Genomic DNA, 18,996 nt, shown 5'->3' on the forward strand with positions numbered 1-18,996 from the left:
TTAAGGTAGTCATTGTTACATAAATCTGTGGGTATTGCATCAATTTTCTTTTTTTAATTTTTAAAAATGTATTTTATTTTTTAATAATGTCTTGATTTTACTTCTTAGATATAGAGTCATTGACTCAAATGACATAAACATGTTTAAGTTTCATAATATATGCAACATAACTATTTCTCCCAAAATATATGAAAAATGAGCAAGAGATACAAATGGTGAGATAACGTTTTCACCTATCATGTTGGTGAAGATTTAAAAGACTGACACTGACAAAGAACTGACATGCCCAGTGTTGGTGAGGATGAGATCATATGTGTTCTTTTAAAGATGTGTTGCTAAGAGAGCAAACTGACTATTTAAAAGTATATGTACAAGTAATGCATGAGTACCTTCTGAGGAAACTTCTATTAATACAGAAATACAGTTAAAATTAAAATTAAAAATTCTTCTTCAGACCCTCATATTTACCCCTAATCAGTTGGTACATTTCTGGAGGGCAGGTGGGTGACAAGTATGAAAGTTTAACATACACCTAGTTTCTGACCCAGAATTTCCACTTCCAGAAATGTAACATAAGAAAATAATATGTTCCCAAGGATATAGATAGGAGTGTTCATCTCAATACCACCAATAATAATAATAACAATAGCTAACACATCAGCAATTTACTATGTGCCAGGAACTGTTCTGACCATGACATACGTTAACTCATTGGATCCTTACAACAGCCCTATGGTAACGGTGCATACTATGGTTATTCCTGTTTAAGTGAGAGGAAGGCTGAGTACCAAGAGGTCCCAAAGCTAGTAAGTGGCTCTAGGGATTCAGTCTGGGCAGGCAGCCCTATGTCTGGGGCACGGAGTGGCCACTCGTGGTCTCCTCTGCAGACAAGCTCCATCATCAAGCGCCCTCATCCCTGCCAGCCATGACCACGGGTTTCTGCTGAGGTTCCCACCAGCCCACAAGCAAGAGCAAGGCAGCCAGCGCCTCCAGCGTCTCGGCCAGTGGCCACCCATGACCGCCAGTGCCACCAGTGCTGCCTGGGTTTCACTTTCAGTAACAGCTCCTGCGGAGGTGCCCAGTACCGGGGACGCCAGCCCCTACCACTCCAGTCCCCTCAAGGCCGACTCGGGCATGGATGGGCCACCTTCTTTTTCAAGAAGTCCACACCCCTATTCATGGCCACGGTGTTGAAGTCCTCAGTACCCCAGCGTCCAGCGACATGGTCACCTGTGACCTGGCTTGGAAAACCATGAAGAAGCAGCAGCCTGGTGGCCAGCCCAATAAAACCAGCACCAGGCCCCCGTCCAGAGTGGCCACCGCCCGCCACCGGGCTTCCTTCCAAGGCCCTAGGTGCTAAGAGCCCTGCCCCACCCCTCCCCTTCCCCCAGCTCCCCACCTCAAGACTTCACGGACAGTAGCCAGCAGAAGCAGCTCCATTCTTTAACATCAAAAGAGCAAAAACGCCAAAAAGGCAGTTCAGAGGATCTCCTTCCTTACTGTTGAAGCCACATGAGAACCTTCCCAACACCCCATAACTCTGTGCCTGGCACCAAGTGGAAAGTCAACCAGCAAAAAATTAAAAAAAAAAAAAAAAATCCAAGTGGATTCCAGGGTCCCTGCTCTTAACTCCTCTCTATGGCTATAACAATGAAAACAGAGGAATGTCCCTAGAAAGGGGCAGAGGAGCCTGGCGGGCTACTATCCATGGGATTGCAAAGAGTTGGACAGGACTGAGCGACTAAGCATACACACACAGGAGGAGAATTTACCAAATAAGTTATGGTCCATCCATACAATGGACTACTATCAGCTTTTACAATGCTGCTGTAGATTAATGTTCTTTGACACACAAAAAAGGGAACAATGGAAAGCTACAGAACTATGTATGATTCCATTTTATTTTTTTAAATAACTAGAATTATGAAAATTATGGAACTTTGTACACAGACAAAAAATTTGGAAAAAATGATGAACACCAAAATGTTGGCTGTGATTTTTTTTTCTGGGAGGCAGCATTATAAGTGTCTTTCTTCTCCTATTAACACATTTCTGTATTTGGGAAGTAAAATGATCCTGTATTACTTTCATGACTTTTACTTTTCAAAGAAAGCAGTAAACCTATTTTTAAAGGGTTGTGACAATGGTCACGTCTGTCAGTGAGTGTGAGAGTGCTACTAGTTAATTTGCAAACAGACAGCATCGCTGCTTCAAGCCACACCCAGATCCAGGGCGCGGGCAGCAGGCTGGTCCCAGCATTAGAGGTTTCCTGTTTCTTGGCTGCCCGGATGCAGAGTTTCCATGGCTGTCCTACAGAGATGAGCGTGACCGTCTCTGGGCAACTGGCCACAGCAGTGTCTGGCTGGACTTCCAGTTTCTGACATCAAAACATTCTTGCTGATTTTTGCTTCATCGAATACACGGAGTCCCGTCCTTGACTCTAATAGCTGTGCCGTCCCGGGCACACGGACCACACCAGAAACAATACCTTCAATAACCCACAAGGGAGATTTGGCAGTTGGTGGTTCTGTGCCCTTCTGTCTGTTTCTGTCTCCCGGTCTGGCTGTGTTGGTTTTGTTTCACGCACAAGGCTCTGCGCTTGGTGTTGGAGTGATCTGAAATACCGTACCTCTAATGAGGAGACAAAGGTCAGTCCTAATAAAGTGCTGAGAGAATATGTAACTGAGCACAAACCTGTCTGGTGACAATTGGTGATCAGGCACTACTTGGGGAACTCAGAGCCTGAAGCAGAGGGCGGGGGTGGGGGGAGACACAATGATTGCTTCAGAAAGGAGCGGGCATTTCAGTTGGATTTTAAAAGAGGAGTACAGGTTCATCAGGTGGAAAGCAGAAGGGCCTTCCAGGTGGAGGGAACAGCAGGTGTGAAGATCTGGAGGCATGAAGCAGTTTGGTGAGCTCAGGAAACACAGCCCAGGACAGCGCAACACAGGTAATGGCTGAGGGCAGGGGCTCCAGAGGAGTTAGAGTAAGACCGTGGTTACCAGGAGCCCAGATATCTGCACCTTACCGTAAATAGGAAGCTAGCAAAGGCTTGGATTCCATGGAGGCGCGTCAGCAGACCTACACTTTAGAAAATTAATGTCAATGACAATGTTGCTGAGAAAACGGAAACCATCAAAAGGGACTTCCCCCACCGAGCTCCCATCACCGCATCTACCCACCTGCCAGCACCTGCCCACATACCTGCCTTTCTCCTCCACCACCAATGAACTGAGGGTTCTCCTCTCTAAAGTCAGCCCTCCTCGTCTGCACCACATCACACCCCCTCCTTCCTACCCAAAGACTAGGCTCCAGAAATTCTCCCCCTCTTGTCTATATTAACAAATATTATCTTTCCACAACAGCATTGCTATTAGCCTACAAATATCCTGTGATGCCTCCTATCCTGAGAAATTATCTTTTTTTAAATTTAATTTTTATTGGCGTATATTTGATTTACAATGTGGTCTTAGTTTCTGATGTACAGTTATACATGTATACTATTCCTTTTCAGCTTCTTTTGCATTATAGGTTATTACAAGATATTGACTACAGTTCCCCATGCTATGTAGTAAGTCCTTGTTGTTTGTCATTTGCTTTGTATGTAGTGGTGTGTATCTGTTACTCCCAAATTCTGAATTTATCCCTCCTTCCAGCTCCACTTTAGTAGCCATAAATTTGCTTTCTATGTCTGTGAGTCTATTTCTGTTTTGTAAAAAAGTTCATTTGTATCATTTTTTTAGATTTCACTTATAAGTGATATCATATATTTGTCTTTCTCTGACTTACTTCACTTAGTATGATCATCTCCAGGCCCATCCATGTTGCTGAAAATGGCATTATTTCATTCTTTTGTATGACTGAGTAGTATTCCATTGTATGTATGTACCACATATTCTTTATTCATTCATCTGTTGACAGACATTTAGGTTGCTTACATATCTTGGCTACTGTAAGTAGTACAGACATGGGGGGTGCATATATCTTTTTTTTTTTTTCTTTTTTTTCCACACGAAAGCAGGATCTTAGTTCCCCATTCAAGGATGGAATCTGTGCCCCCTGCAGTGGATGGTTGGAGCCCTAACCACTGGACTGCCAGGGAACTCCCTGCAAGTATCTTTTTTTTTTTTTTGCATGTATCTTTTTGAGTTAGAATTTTCTGCTGATATATGCACAGGAGTCGGATTGCTGGATCATATGGTAACTATTTTTAGGAACCTCCATGATGTTTTCCACAGTGGCTGCACCAATTTCCATTCCCACCAATGGCGTGGGAGGGTTCCTTCAAGAAACCCTCTCTGACCTCACTTCTCTTTCCAGTTACTTTCCCGTTTCTCTCTTCCTTACAAAACACCTTGAAAAAGTTGCCACAGTCAATGTCACCAATTCCTTTTCTTGCCTCTCCTTAAAATTCAGTCCAACCAGGCTTCCCCTGCCCTCCACTCCACCAAAACTGCTCTGATAAGGACCCCAAGTGACTCTGAATAACATCTGGAATTACTAACTTGAATGGTCAATTCACAATCCTTATGTGACTTGACCTCTCCCGTCTCCTAGAAACACTTCTTTCACTAAACTTCTTCCTACTTCATTGATTGTTGTTTATGTTTCCTGTTTGGGTCCCCTCTTGCCCAGCCTCTTCATGCTATTAAGTCCCAGGACTCAGACTTCAGCCCCCTGCTCCTCTCTGCCTACATTCACTCCTTGATAAGTACATCCATCTACATACCTGCAACTCTTAATTATTTATTTTGAACCCAAATCTCCCCCACTGAACCCTAGGCCTAGTTATCCAACTGCTTTCTCAGCATCCTCATTGATATGTCTGATCATTATTTCAAATTTATCACTTTCAAAACTGGGCTCCTGATATTCCTCCTCAAGTCTGCTTCTTCTGTAGCCCTCCCCGTCTCAGTCCATGCAACTCCATCCTTCTAGGCCAAACACTTTGGAGCCATCATCAGTGATGCTTCTTTTTCTCTTGTTCCTTACATCCAATCTGTTATTAATAGTAAACCCCACTGGTTTCAACATTGACATATATCCAGGATCTGACACCACTTCCCACTTCTGTTGCTGTCACCCTGGTCCAAGCCATCTCATCTGAATTATTATCATCTAGATGATCACAAGAGCCTCCTAAGCCATCTCTCTGTTTCAACCCTTGCTCGCCACGCCTAGTTTATTCCCCACCCAGTAAAGAACGAGCCTTTTAAAACTAAGTCAGGTCACGTTGCACATAGCGTTCCAATGGGTCCTCATTTATCTCAGAGTAAAGGCCAATATTTTCACAGTTATCAACAAGGCCCTGTATATTGGCCTTCCATTCCTTGCTAAGTTATTACATCTGCCTCCCTTTGCATGATTGTTAGCTCCACTTGGGCAGAGGATTTTGTTTGTTGTCACCACTCAGCCCGTATTTGTTGAATGAATAAATGAATGAATGTAGAAAAAGGACCACAGTGAGAAGCTAGAGGATGGGGACCAGTCATGAGGTATTGGAATTGCCCAGGTGAAAACTTATGAGATGCGAAGTCAGGAAAACATAATGGGAACAATATGGCAGAATGTAGTTCAGAGCCATTTTTCCCCAAAATTTACCAGCCATAGTGACCGAATGTTGAGGATAAGAAGATTGGCAGGGGTCAAAGAGGCTCTCTAGCTTCTGGACTGAGCAAGAAGATAGGTGGCAGAGAGGAAAGGCAGAGCGCAGCCATGGAGTCTGGGTTTGAAAACATTGAGTTTAGGAAATGTTCACTAAGAATAACTGTAACCAAACCCTTCTTCTTTTTGGAAGCTGTGCTGTGCTTTGCCACTCAGTCATATCTGACTCTGTGCGACCCCGTGGACTGTAGCCCACCAGGCTCCTCTGTCTATGGGGATTCTCCAGGCAAGAATATGGGAGTGGACTGCCATGCCCTCCTCCATAGGATCTTCCCAACCCAGAGATCGAACCCAGTTCTCCTGCATTGTGAGCAGATTCTTTACTATCTGAACCACCAGGGAAGCCTATGAATACTGGAGTGGGTAGCCCATCCCTTCTCCAGGGGATCTTCCCAACCCAGGAATCAAACCAGGGTCTCCTGCATTGCAGGCAGATTCTTTACCAGCTGAGCTACCAGAAAAGCCCCTTTTAACTGAAAATATACATGGTTTGTGTTATTGTTGTTTAGCCCCTCTAAGTTAAAATATCAATTGTGCCAGTGTAGTGATCATTATTGCTTAGAAGGCAGCTAATGTATATGCAATGATCCACTTATGCTTATTAGATGATATGATTTAAAAATTTTTTTTCATATTATACAAATAGTGTATATTCATTGCCAAATGATCACAGGAAGTTAAATGTTTCTCTCTCCAAGAGGTGGTAAACCATCAAAACTGTTGGTAAAACTTGGCAATAGCAAATTCTTTCATTTATATTAATGTGGCAAATCAGTGATTTTTATTTTTAGTAATTTACAAATGTCTTACTTATTCAAAGCCAGAATCTTCTAATTGACCTGAGAACCTAACCTTCTTTCAGTGGCATTTCCCTCAAAATGGCACTGCAGCTGCCATTGCCTCCTACCCTTCACCCTGGTGCTGACATGAAGTTGCCCTTGGAGAGCTTGTGTTGAGTGTCTGCCAGCTGCCAGCCAGCTCCAAGTGGAGGCTGTGGTCAAGTCTACCAATTAGAACCCCCTGGCTCCAGAAGAGCTGAGATTTCCTAAAGTATAGAATTCTAAGCAAGCTTCAAGATGAAAAATGGAAAGAAAGCAAAATCTCTCCTACCAGCATTTGTACTCAAGAAGCAATCAAGAGTGGAAATCTGTAGAGAAAAAAGAAATTCATTTAAATTTTCTAGGAAAGGATGAATCTGCTTAAAAGACAGAGAAGTCAGTCTCTTAATGCAGGTCTTCTTATCTTTGGGGAGGGAGCTTAAGTGTGTTTGCATTAGAAGACTTGGAACATTAGTAACTGAGAGCCATTCTTAACCTCAATTCCCCTGTCTACAAAATGGGAGAATTACACCAGCCATCAAGGTTGGTGTGAGATGTAATGACTTTACATATATGAAGGTTTCATAAACTCCAAGTGCCTTATACCTGCTACCCAAAGCCTCCTGCACACACATTAGCTCCTGATTCGAGTGCAGCGCATTTTGATATTCATGGGAATAAAACAGCTTTATGCAGTCTTTTCTAAAATTGCTCCCTCATTCTCCCATATCTTCATCCCAGTCCTTATTGTGCTTTTTCTTCATAGCAGTTATCACGACCTGAAAATGTACTTTTCTATTCTCTCTTCCCCTGCTAGATGTCCTGCTCTATGAGAGCAAGACTACGCTGTTTTACTCACCACACACTGTCCAAGTGTCCAGAAGAAGTCTTGATGTACAGTAGATGCTTAAAAAGCAGCTGTGAGAAGGTTGAAAGATAAATGCATGATCCGACTCTTTCAGGAGCAGGATTGCATAGTGGTCAAACAGCGTGTTCTCAAACTTCAGTTTGCTTGTTTCAGAGGCAGGTGCCCTAACACAGTGCTGAGGACTTCTGATTAAGCAGGACTGGCGAGCCTACTGGATCTGCTATTTTTAACAAGTGCCCAGGGTGATTCTATTGCAGAAAGTCATTCTAAATCAAGATAAATCTTATTCTGACTCCAGCCTGACACTAACTGTATGACCTTAGGGAGGTAACTTCTTAATTCCTCTGAGCCTGTTTCCTTTATCTGTAAAATAGGACTGACAGCATTCCCACGGAGCTGTTATGAGAATTAAATTAGGTAATGGGTGTAAAGTTATTGGCACAATGCCAGTTACGCAACTGGCTGCCACAATCATTATTATGGATTACTTTATTTTTATGTCCTGGCAGGACAAGAACTTTCTCCTGGGAGGCCTGCTCTTGGGAATGTCTTCAAAGTGTGGTCGGGACAAGCAGCATCATCACCTGGGAGCTGGCTGGGGATACAGAATCAATCGCTGCCCCACTCCAGACCTGCTGACTCAAGAATCTGCCTTTTAACAGGATTCAAGCTTTGTTTGCACAGTCAAGTTGGAGAAGTACCGCTCAGAGTCACGGGTCCTGTTTTCTCCTGTCTCTATTTTCAGAGTCTGCCCAGGAGGTGGGTGAGCGCCCGGAATCCCAGAGTCTGAATCCTTCCTCTAAGTGGAGAGGAGAAAGCCCCAGATCCCTGGAGGTGCACCTCCAGCTGAGAGCCTCCAGAGAAACTCTCTCGCAGAACCCTGACTACGGTGTCTGTGGAGCCAAGAGATGGATCCAAACTCCAGCTTGCTTTCGGGTCCAGCCCAATATCCGACAGAACCTTGCATGGAAGGTGGAAGAAGCCTATCCCCCAGGGAGCAGAGCAGATGCTCCCCCTTTGCCTGGAGTCAGGTCCCCGGCTCCAGCCTCTCCGACCCTGACTGCTTTGGGGATGAGCACATCCAGGCAAAGAGGGCCAGAGTAGAGACCATCGTACGAGGCATGTTCCTCTCCCCAACCCCTCTGGGGCCAGGCAGGGCCCCCGCCGGGGACGGCCTGAGCTGCCCAGAGAAGGCCTGGGGGCGGAAGAGGAAGCAGAGCCTTCCCGCGCAGCAAGGCCCCCTGGAGCCAGGCCCCGCAGGGAACCGGGGCGGTGGCAGGAAGGGGGGCCCTCGGGTGAGAGGACAGCTCCACCTGCTGAGGCAGCAGGTGAGACACCTGCGGGAACGCGTCCTGCGGGCCGTGGAGCCCAGGGCCGCAGCCCAGGGCCCTGCGACGGCAGACCAGAGGAACGGCCCTGGGCCTGGGCCCTGGGGGGTGGACAGCGACCACCACCACTGCCCGGGGTCCGTCGGGGACCTCTCCAGGTTGGAGACACACAGAGTGTCTGAGGTCCAGTACCTGCCTGAGGGGCCCAGGTTTCTTCCCTCTGAAGCACGGGCCTTGCTGGAGAGTCTGAAGAAAGAACTGACGGGGGCCATATCCCAGGCTGTGGACTCGGTGTTACAGAAGGTACTGGTGGATCCATCGGGGCGCCTGACTCAGCTGGGCGGGAAGTTGCAGGGGCCCGTGCCAGACGGGAGGAGTGAGCCCTCGCCTCCTGAGGGCGGTGCCCGTAAAGATCCGCTTCCTCTGGCGGCCTTGCCGAGGCGGGCCCAGCCACCAGCAGGGGCTCCACTGGGAAGCTTATCGCTGGCCAAGTCTCTAGATCCTCCCAGGTACCCCATCTCTCCGAGAATGATCCCCAAACCCTATCAGGCTCCCCCAACAGACTGTCCCTTGGCGGTTGCACCTGCCCACATCCAGAAGGAGCAGATTCTCGGCCAGCTACTGGGCCATGGGCCCGGGGGCAGCTGGAGGGGCGGTCTTCCTCAGGACCCGTCTGCCCGGAGCCAGCCCTCCTCGGAGGTGGCCCTGCGACCTTGGGGAGCTGCCAGACTGCGACCTTTGGCCTCGGGCCAGCGGCAGTGCCCCTGGCCCTTCACGTCCACCTGTTTGGAAAGACTGGCCCTCGTTCCCCCAGTGAAAATGGAGCCGGGTGGCCTGCAGGCTATCACGGACACGCTTCCTTTCTCTGCAGCCCACATATCCTTTTCGGGTAATCGGGGTTCTCATTTGTCCCAGCCCAGGGAGACAGGAACTCCAGATGCTGAGGGGAGGCTAGGGGACAAACAACTGCTTGGCTCGGGGAACTGCTCTGTTCTCCCGGAGGAGAGGGGCGTCTTCTTAATGTTCGTTCTGGGGCTTCCGTCCCCTGTGGCTCATAGCTGTTAGGTTCCTGAGAAAGTGGTGGCCGTGTTCTGAGATCCAAGGGTCTGGGAGGGTTCCTTCACCTTCTTCTGTAACATAGATTCTACCACTACTGAATTAATCCTTTGGGTCTGGAAGGGTTTTATTTATTTTTAAACCCAAATGGGCTCCCAAAATATGACAAAAACAACCTGTGGAAGGAAGAACCCCATCACTGAGACGTCAGCTGCTCATACACCTTGGCAGTGGCCTACACCTAAGCAATGGCCTTACCTGAGATGTGGCTCCCAGAACCTCTTGTCTCTTCAGGCAAAAAGAGACATCTCCTTAAATGAGACATCTCATTAAATTGCATCTCCTTGTGTCTGTGGAGTCACACAAGCAGGGGTGAATAGTCATGCCCCTTCTACCTGCACCAACTAGATAACTCATGGGCAATACATGAGGGGCCAGAAACTTGCGGGGCTGATGGGAAAAGGGGAGATTTTCTTCAGGGACAAGACCTGAGGCCAGGTGAAAGGGGTAAGAAGACTTCAGTTTAAGGACTAGCTTCTAAGCTGCTGCTGAGCAGAGAGCTGGGTGCTGCATGAGTGGAGGGAGTGGGGCTGGGGGGGTCCCCCGCCGGGCAGGCTGTGGGGCCCAGGCTGGTCTGCAGAGGGTCTGAATCTTACTGCATCATCTTTGCAGGCCTTAGGGAGAGCCCCCTCAGAAGCAGATGTTTCTCCAGAGTAACCCTCCCTCAGGAATGTAAAAGTTGTTGAAGCAAGAGAAGTTGCTTGGGTAAACACTGGGTTAGTTCCATTTCTGTGGGACTTCTCAGAGCCTTTTTAGCATGAAGTCCGATGAAAACCGCTAAGAGGAGAATGTATACAGTCCCACACGCATCTAACCAAAGAGCCCTCTTTCAACCAGCATCTTGTGAGATTAAAGTTCCTGAGAACATATTTATTGGATGTGGCTTTTTTAGTGAGCCAAGCTCACGCTGCTGCTTCTCAGGGACAGCCTTAAATTGCATCTCCTTGTGCCTGTGGAGTCACACAAGCAGGGGTGAATAGTCAAGCCCCTTCTACCTGGCAAGCTGTGGTGAAGGCGGCAGGATGGGGTGGAACCCGCTCACGGCCACACCAGGCTGGCTCTTGTGTCCTAGGCTATGAGCGCCACCTGCTGGTCACAAGTGTTGGCAACACAGCCCAAGCTTGGACACCCCCGGGTTCTTTTCCTGGCAGGCCGGGAGCAACAGCCACAAACAAACCCAATGCTGAGAGCATCTCGCCAGCCACCAGTACCCCTTTCAGGCAGTAGACACAGAGAGATCACTGTAGACAGATTTTCTTGTCAGGTGAAAGCCCTGAGTGAGAGAAGCTATCTGTGCAGGCCTTTGACAAGAGGCCACTGATTAAGACTCCCTGTCAGAGTCAGGTTGTGGAAGAACCTCAAGAACTCAGTCCCCAAAGATTCTCCGCTGATCTTCCCCTGGGAAGGGTATTCTGTTATTTCAGAAGAGCACCTCCTGTGTGCCTGGACCTGCCTTGTGAAATGAGGCTTGGGCTCCGAGAGCTTCAGGGGGTTTTGGGGGGCCACCCACAGGGCCTGGCTGCCCTGATCAGGTATTGGGCTACCTTTGCAACAATTGGGGGCCCCCAGGAAGCATCCTGGCCCCAATTATTCCCTCATTCTAGAATTATAGATTTATTCTTCTGGGGCCATGAAAGCCCAGAAGAGCAAGATGCTTACATATAAAAGAACTTTCCATTCACATGACACCCCTGTGACCAGGTGGAACGGGTATGATGATGAGGCAATGATGAGTGACCGCACACCTCCTGGGCAGCAGGCACTGGGACCGGCAGTTCCCACCTAGCCACAGTTCTGAAACTCAAAACGCTCTGAAAAACTCTGATTTCTTTCTCCTAAGGTCGATGGGAAATCCTCTTGGTTGCAAACCCTGCAAAGCGCAGGTTTTGACCTGCACTGCGCGCTGAGTCGCTTCAGTCATGTCCGACTCTTTGTGACCCTATGGACCGAAGCCCACCAGGCTCCTCTGTCCATGGGATTCTCCAGGCAAGAATGCCGGAGTGAGTTGCCGTGCCCTCCTCCAGGGGATCTTCCTGACCCAGGGATGGAACCCACGTCTCCTGTGTCTCCTGCATTGGCAGGCAGGTTCTTAACCACCAGCGGCACCTGGGAAGCCCTACGTGTGCTGATAGGAGGCCTTTTATAGACTATCTCACTTAGCACAATTAGTCTTTGATTTTGCTGTGGGAACTTTAAACTATCTGATTAGACAGCTGCCACAGACCCTGCTGTGGACAGTGACTAACACATCATACACACACCATATTGCCTTGACAAGATAAATTCTGAAACCTGGCTTCCATTTGGCCCACTGTTTCAGAGAAGGGGTTGTGAGCCCGAGTTACCTCACCATCCTCAAGTATCCACTCTAGATCAGTATCCGAGAGGGACAGAAGCAGGCTAAGTTGCTCAGAGTCAGACAGACACATGCAGAGCCAGGATTCAAAGCCAGCATCTGACTGCCAAGCGCGTTTCAACCACTACACTCCACAGTTTAGAAATAGGGCCCAGCGAAGGTAAGCGGCTTGCCTAGGGTTATACAGGACTAAGTGGCAAAATCTATGATCTGAAGCTGGGTCTTTGAACTTCCAATCCAGGATTCTTTCCATAGCACTTACGAAGGATAAGAAGTAGGGCTAGTGAGGCAGGGGGCAGGGGCCTCCTGGACAGCGGCCTGGGTGCCTGGGCCAGCTATAGTTGAAACCAGTTGTCTGGTTTCCTTCCGGTAAACTGACAAGTCCTCTTCATTGTCCTAAAGCTACAGCTCTCAGGCTTCAGCTCCAAGGTCACCCTGAATGCTTTCCACACAGCCCTAGGATTGTTCCTGGGAATGCTAAGTGTTCTAGCGTAAGACTCTTTATTTCCCTACCACCCTGGTGCTAGATTTTCATGCCACAGCCCCCTGCTCTTACTAAAGGGGGAGGGATCTGTTCCCAGAGTGAGAGGCATGGGTTGGAATAGAATCGCCATACTTAATCATGGATTAAAATTGACAATTCAATCACTCATTCCTTCATTCACCAAACATTTATTGAGCACCTACTCTGCTCCTAGCACCGGGCTAGGCACGTGGAATACAAAGATGAACGGGTAAGGCCCTTGCTCTCAAGGAGCTCACAGTCTAAATGGGGAGGCAAACATGCAATAAAAACCCCTATCACATCATTCTTACAAAAAACAGCTTATACAAAGAGCTTCCCAGGGTAAGGAAGGCCTAATTCGGCAAGGAAGGGTTTCATAGCACAGGGGGCATCTGGGTTGAGGTGGGGAGGGTGAGGGGGAGCTTCTGCCAGGCAAATGGAGAGAAGTGCAGCCCGGCAATTCGAGCTTCTTGAGCCAAAGCAAACTGTGATCTGGTACTCAGTCTGGTTAGGTGCCTGTTGGCATCAACACGACAAACTCAACAATGAGGGCCAGAAAGGGGACCATCTAGTTGATTCCTCTCATTTTACAGATGAGGAAACTGAGATAGAGAGGAGAAGTAAGTCTCTACTTGGGGTTTTGAAATGGTTTATCTGGGGGACAGCTGCCATCTCTTCCCACTCTATTGTGATACCGTGCACGCACGCGCATGCACACACACAGACACACACACTGAGTACAACAAATTGTATCTGCTATCACACATGCCATAGATCTTTAACACATCAAAATGTTTTTTTAAATTCTGCAACTTTACTGTACATAGATGGTATTCAGCATCTGGAAAGAAAGAAGTTTATCTGATCATACTTGCTAAGTTTATCTGATCATACTTGCTAGAGAGAGAATAATGGAGCAAATACATCATTCAACCAGAAAAAAATTAAATAGAAACCATAAGGAACAGGACAATTTACCATTTGGATAATTTGACAAAATCATTTGATAAACTGGTTTTAGTTTTCCTTGACCCTGGGCCAAATCCAGGAGGGCCTAAATCCTGGTCACTTGAAGAAGGCCAAACTAATGTTTTTCTTCACACGCTACCCCAGCTCCAACCTCCTGAAGGCTTACTTCCCCGATGTTCAGGTAAAGTCCTTCAACTGAGTTCCAGTCTCTGCAAAACTCCCAAGTGGCCGCAGGTGTTTCCCACGTTGAGTCAAATCCTAGGTCATCATCTGCGCACTTTAGCTCCTCTTCTTGTTGTGGCATTTTTGTCCTGGGCTGGGAAACTGAATAAACAGGGGTAACTTTGGGGGTGGGAAGGTTGGGTCTCTGAATTTAAGTTTCTGAGCTATAGCTAAGACCCAGAAACACTTGGGGAGGGAGGCAGGGTTACAGAACCAAGAGTAAATAGCATCTTTAGCCTAGTGTTCTGTCTTAGCTGGAGACACTATAAAAAAGAAAGAATGTATGAGAGTTGGACACTGTCACTGTTAAATTTATCTTTGAACTTTTGTGTTTCAAAAATGAGTGAAGGTGCATACAAATCAATGTGACAATAAGAAAATCAAGCTCTGGGGGTTGGAACCAGGCCATGCATGTTTCCATAGTTTCAGAGGGCCTCCTTTACCCTGGGGGTTGGGTTAGGGCCTGCTGATACTTTGTATCTCAATCATCCCACCCCCACCCCCAGTCTTTTTTTTTTTTTGAGCTATTTCCCTCATACCCAATCGCTTGGTTCATCTCTGAACCAAGTTCTCATTTTTTGATTCATTCTGCAACTCTGAGTTGCCAATACATAGTCCTCCGATCTATACCATTACCCCTTCCCTTGGCTCTTTACCTTGCAGAGCGCACCGGGGCTATGATGTAATCTACCTGGGTGGCTGCAGAAAATGGGACCACACGGATCTTGACCTTGGGCCCTCCCAAAGTCACATTTAAGGAGTGAAAAACCTTTATAAGTCTAGGCTATAAAATACATTTGTTTTCTACTGGGCATTACAGCTAATTCAGATTTTTCCATGTATAACTGTATAGGCTTAGAAAATAGCTGTGACTTCTTTTTTAAAGAAAGCCCTGTTTAGTGTGAATTGAAGCCACTCTTGCTAACCCCTGTGTTGAATTGGAAGCTGACAGTTCTGACTCTGAGCACCTTGTGACAAATGTCTGATTTCACGGATCCTGTTGTTTGCACAGTTCAACCGCTGCATCACCTCCCAGATGATCAAGTGGTTCAGCAACTTCCGTGAGTTTTATTACATACAGATGGAGAAATTTGCCCGGCAAGCGATTTCCGATGGTGTCACAAATCCCAAAATGCTGGTGGTTCTCCGCGACTCAGAACTTTTTCGAGCTCTCAATATGCACTATAACAAGGGAAATGACTTTGAGGTAAGACCGTGCACTTGGGTCCCAGGAGGTCTGACGAGCGCCTTCCCTTTGTCACTGGAGTTTTAGAAAAGATCCCCTTCCATGTCTGTCCTTACGTCACTGAGAGCAGAGCAGCCTGGGACCCACCTCTGTACCATCCACAAAGATGATAACCTCCGCATCTTCTCGTAGGCAGCAGGTAAATGCCACAAACTGAATCTCCAGCCGGTCTTTATTCAGAAACATGGGCAGAGATCAGGTGTTATGCCGTTTTAGACAATACTCTGTAATGACCGGGTTTGACACCCTGCAAACCTTCTTGGCTTTGCACCAGGAGGCCCAGGATAAATACCGGGCTCTCGCTGCAGCACTGCTTCTTGGCCAAGGTTTTCTTTACTGCAGTTTCTGCGCATCATTTGGTTCTTATCTTCATTCTCCCTTGAACAGTTTTATCTGTGGGCCTTCCATGGCAAGTCATCTCAAATCCTTTCTGGAAGTAATAGACAATACTTAAGCTGCTCAGTCCTTTGGGGGTCCCTATGAAGGCACGCTGGTGGCACCTTAGAGGTAAAGCATCGGTGAAGGGTGAGCAAGTGGCCCAAGGGTCATCGGTGAGAGCTTGTAATCTTCCTTGCGTGTGGCCAACAGCTCTGTTCGGCTGGCATCTTGTTCTGCGGTGCCCGGTGCATCTGGTTACTGAGCACAGTGCCCTCTTCTCGCATTTCTCATGTGACTGTGCGGTCACAAAGAGCAGTGTATTGAGGCCTCCAAGAAAGCGAAGAATTGCTGGCATCCGCTGGTCAGATGCCCCATCAGAATATGTTCAGAAACCTAAGCCTACCTGTGGGAAAAATGGGCCATGCCTCCTTTGAGAGGCTCGTGGGGGTCCAGGCATGTGGGTGGGGGACAGCGCTGCGTCCTTCCATGTGGGGGTGGTCATCTGGCAGGCAGTGGGGGCAAGCCCCCAGCCAGGCTGGATTTGGAGGCCCTGTGGGATGTCCCATCGTTACTGTTGCCAGTTTGGGTGAGGTCCTGGAACATAGTCTTGAGCCCTCTCCACCCCCAAGCCAAATGGTTGGCTTTGGAAGCAGGAATGATTCCAAGTCCTTTGAATCCAGTCCCCAAAGAAGGTGGAATGAGGTACAACAGTCATAAGCTTGGGGGGCGGTTCTTTCTACGTGAGACACTAAGGAAAAGAATACTAAAAACCTCTTTTGAACCAAAGATTTCATTTCAACCAGAGTCAGAATTTCCCACTTGCTAAAAATGTCACCCATTAACGGAATCAGCTACTGCTACAGAGGGAGTGTCCTTAATCCATTTTTTCCCAGGGCTGTCTCATTAGGATCATCATTTTAAGGTCTGTATTTGATGAGGGAGCAACGGATTCCTGGGGCTGCAAAAGTCAGGGGCCAGGAGAGTAGGGGTGCTCTGATCAGCCTGCAACCCAAGGAACTGGCAGCGTCAGGCAGTGAGGTCTGGATGGCGCCAGGCTTCACAGCCTCACGTTTTTTCTTTCTCGTGGGTCTCTTTGGGAACGCAGGTCCCAGACTGCTTCTTGGAAATCGCCAGCTTGACATTACAGGAGTTCTTCAGGGCTGTCTCCACAGGCAAAGACGCAGATCCTTCCTGGAAGAAACCCATTTATAAAATTATTTCGAAACTGGACAGTGACATCCCAGAGATATTCAAATCTTCCAGCTATCCCCAGGAACTGTTTCGGAATTAAGATCCCACAAAGTGAGGAGTGACTGGCCTGGCTTTCCTGGGTTTGGTTGTCAAATGGCAATCAGTACATCTGTAGTCATATAAAGAGGGCATAAGGAGAAATCCCTCAAATAGGTACTATGACCATTTTTTGATCATTTACTTCCTTTTCCAGAATTACCAGAGGTTTAACATTAACTATAAAATACTGTAAAAGGAATACAATGGTTTGGAACCAGAACAATCTCCACTCCACTGTTTCCAGGTATCATGACCCTGGGAACCTGCAGGTGTCTCTGCATCTGTAAAACGAGGTTGTAAGGATAGAGAGATACATCTTAGAGAACTCTGTGAAATGTTTATTACTCACTACACAAATGTTCTTTTCTTCCCCCTTCAGCTTTCAGACAAAGTTATCTTATTTGGAGTCTTTTTTTTTTTTTTTTACAAAGTGCTGTTTTTAGTTACCTATTTATCAAGCTTCACCTATGTGCAAGACACTTTCAAATGCATTACCTTTAAGCTATTTATCCCAAAAAGTAGATATTATCTTCATTTTATTTTTTTATTTTTTTCAGTGGGTTTTGTCATACATTGATTTGAATCAGCCATAGATTTACACGTATTCCCCATCCCGATCCCCCCTCCCACCTCCCTCTCCACCCGATTCCTCTGGGTCTTCCCAGTGCACCAGGCCCGAGCACTTGTACTGTGAGGTAAGTCGCCAAAGGCTAGGAGGCCAGGGCATTTGGGTCAGGAGGGGTGGTCAGGAGCACGGAGGCACCCACGACCTTCTGAGGCCAGGCTGCCCGGGGACCGCCTGGTGCTGCCGCCCATGCTCAGCACAGGCCACCGTCCCCGGTGAGCATCCAGCCCTGATGCGGCACTGTCTTCTGACAACCCCTGCCTGGCACTTAGGAGTGCTTTGTCACCCGGATGTCCACCGATCCTTTCAGCAAAGCCAATACAAACTTTCTGCAGGACTTGAGTGTTATTATACATTCACAGTCATCTGCTGGAGTTTATCAGCAGTTAAATAACCCAAACTGTCTCTAGTCGACCAATGCAATGAATGCCTCAAGCTCCTATGTGCCGAAGAAACTGAACTTCAGGCTGTGAAAGCTAGAAAGGGCCTGAGGGGCTCATCTGGCCCAGCTTGCTTAAATGAGGAAGAAGGAAACTGAAGCTCAGACGGGAGGCTTGCGCATAGCCTCACAGATGATGAATGGCGTAACTGAGACAAATACGGCATCACACAGAAATGGAAACTCCCCTGCTCCATAAGGACCTTACAGCCCATGGTCAATCTTTCACAGATAAAGGAATTCAGGAAATCAACTTTTTCTTTTCCCCCTGCTGGTCCAACACAAATGGTGACTTGCTCTGAGCATATAAGCAAGACCTCTGGAATGCTGGGTAATTGCAGCATCTCAGCTAGTCAGAATCAAGTCTTTGAAAGCATGCCAAAAGTACACAGGCCAGGGCAGGCATCACTCAGAGCTCATTCCGACTAAGGGGTGTCTGTGATTTCATCAGCATACTGCTTTCTCCTGTACAGAAATTACTATATCAACTACCCTACTTTCTCGACTTTTCAAGTCAGCTGGATCAGATAGGATGAAGTTTCTAAATTATTGCTAGATGTATCAACACAAAAAGGTAGTAAAGGTGACTTTCTTTTGAATTTTCTCTTACTCCAAACAGCCAAGAGGAAAAACAAAACCAAAAAAAGAAAAAGAAAAGTACTCAGCCCAAACCAGTCTTTTGGGGTTGTTTCAAGGTTATTTCTAAGTGTCCTTCAGTACATCCAACTGCACTCAGATGATCTTTGCCCTATTTTCTCCCACAATGTTCCCTTTACAAAAATGAAAGACTCTGCCAAATCTAAGTTTTAAAAGTAAGCAAGCACTGAGTATCCCAAGCAAAGGCAATCAGTTATCTGTGTTTGGAGACAGGAGGAGAACCTGCTGTCCAGAGTGACATTACATAGTTATTTAAGACATTCATGGGAAGCAATTCCAAGTTCACATGATTATCCAATGTGGAACAGCCACTTTCTGTCCCAAACCTGAAATTCATTAGCGTGTGTTTTAAACACCGAGCCAAGCCACCTCCAGGGCAGTGAACCTTGAAATGTACAAGCTCAAATTGAAAACACGTGTGTGCCGCAGTCTTTCCAGGAAGTGTTCTCTAACCACTGAGCTAAACACACAAGAATGTATAAATACATATTCTCTGCCAACAGAAGAATTTTCTA

At 47.1% G+C, this 18,996-nt stretch overlaps 1 protein-coding gene and 1 long non-coding RNA gene across 4 annotated transcripts; one reads left to right on the forward strand and one right to left on the reverse strand.

Annotated features, from left to right (window-relative positions):
- Nucleotides 1–1,939: 1,939 nt before the first annotated feature.
- LOC133066015 (uncharacterized) lies at nucleotides 1,940–8,957 on the reverse strand. Of its 2 annotated transcripts, none has more exons than XR_009695059.1 (3): nucleotides 8,871–8,957; nucleotides 6,775–6,811; nucleotides 1,940–3,911 (listed from the first exon to the last, which is right to left on the reverse strand). It is a non-coding gene; the product is annotated as an uncharacterized LOC133066015 (long non-coding RNA). The 2 variants fall into 2 exon arrangements; XR_009695058.1 differs by lacking the exon at nucleotides 8,871–8,957 and adding an exon at nucleotides 7,342–7,822.
- On the forward strand, nucleotides 2,818–17,207 carry PROX2 (prospero homeobox 2). 2 transcript variants are annotated; one of them, XM_061156621.1, is made up of 5 exons: nucleotides 2,818–2,950; nucleotides 7,860–9,554; nucleotides 13,698–13,805; nucleotides 14,859–15,053; nucleotides 16,576–17,207. In XM_061156621.1, the coding sequence occupies exons 2-5, from the start codon at nucleotides 8,259–8,261 to the stop codon at nucleotides 16,759–16,761; spliced, it is 1,785 nt and encodes a 594-aa protein (XP_061012604.1). In that variant the 5' UTR covers nucleotides 2,818–2,950; nucleotides 7,860–8,258; the 3' UTR covers nucleotides 16,762–17,207. The 2 variants fall into 2 exon arrangements, with proteins under 2 accessions (XP_061012604.1, XP_061012603.1); XM_061156620.1 differs by lacking the exons at nucleotides 13,698–13,805; nucleotides 14,859–15,053; nucleotides 16,576–17,207 and having other exon boundaries at nucleotides 2,827–2,950; nucleotides 8,096–12,945.
- Nucleotides 17,208–18,996: the final 1,789 nt, after the last annotated feature.

This window comes from Dama dama, chromosome 12 (assembly GCF_033118175.1).
Source record: "Dama dama isolate Ldn47 chromosome 12, ASM3311817v1, whole genome shotgun sequence".
NCBI classification, from domain to species: Eukaryota; Metazoa; Chordata; class Mammalia; order Artiodactyla; family Cervidae; genus Dama; species Dama dama.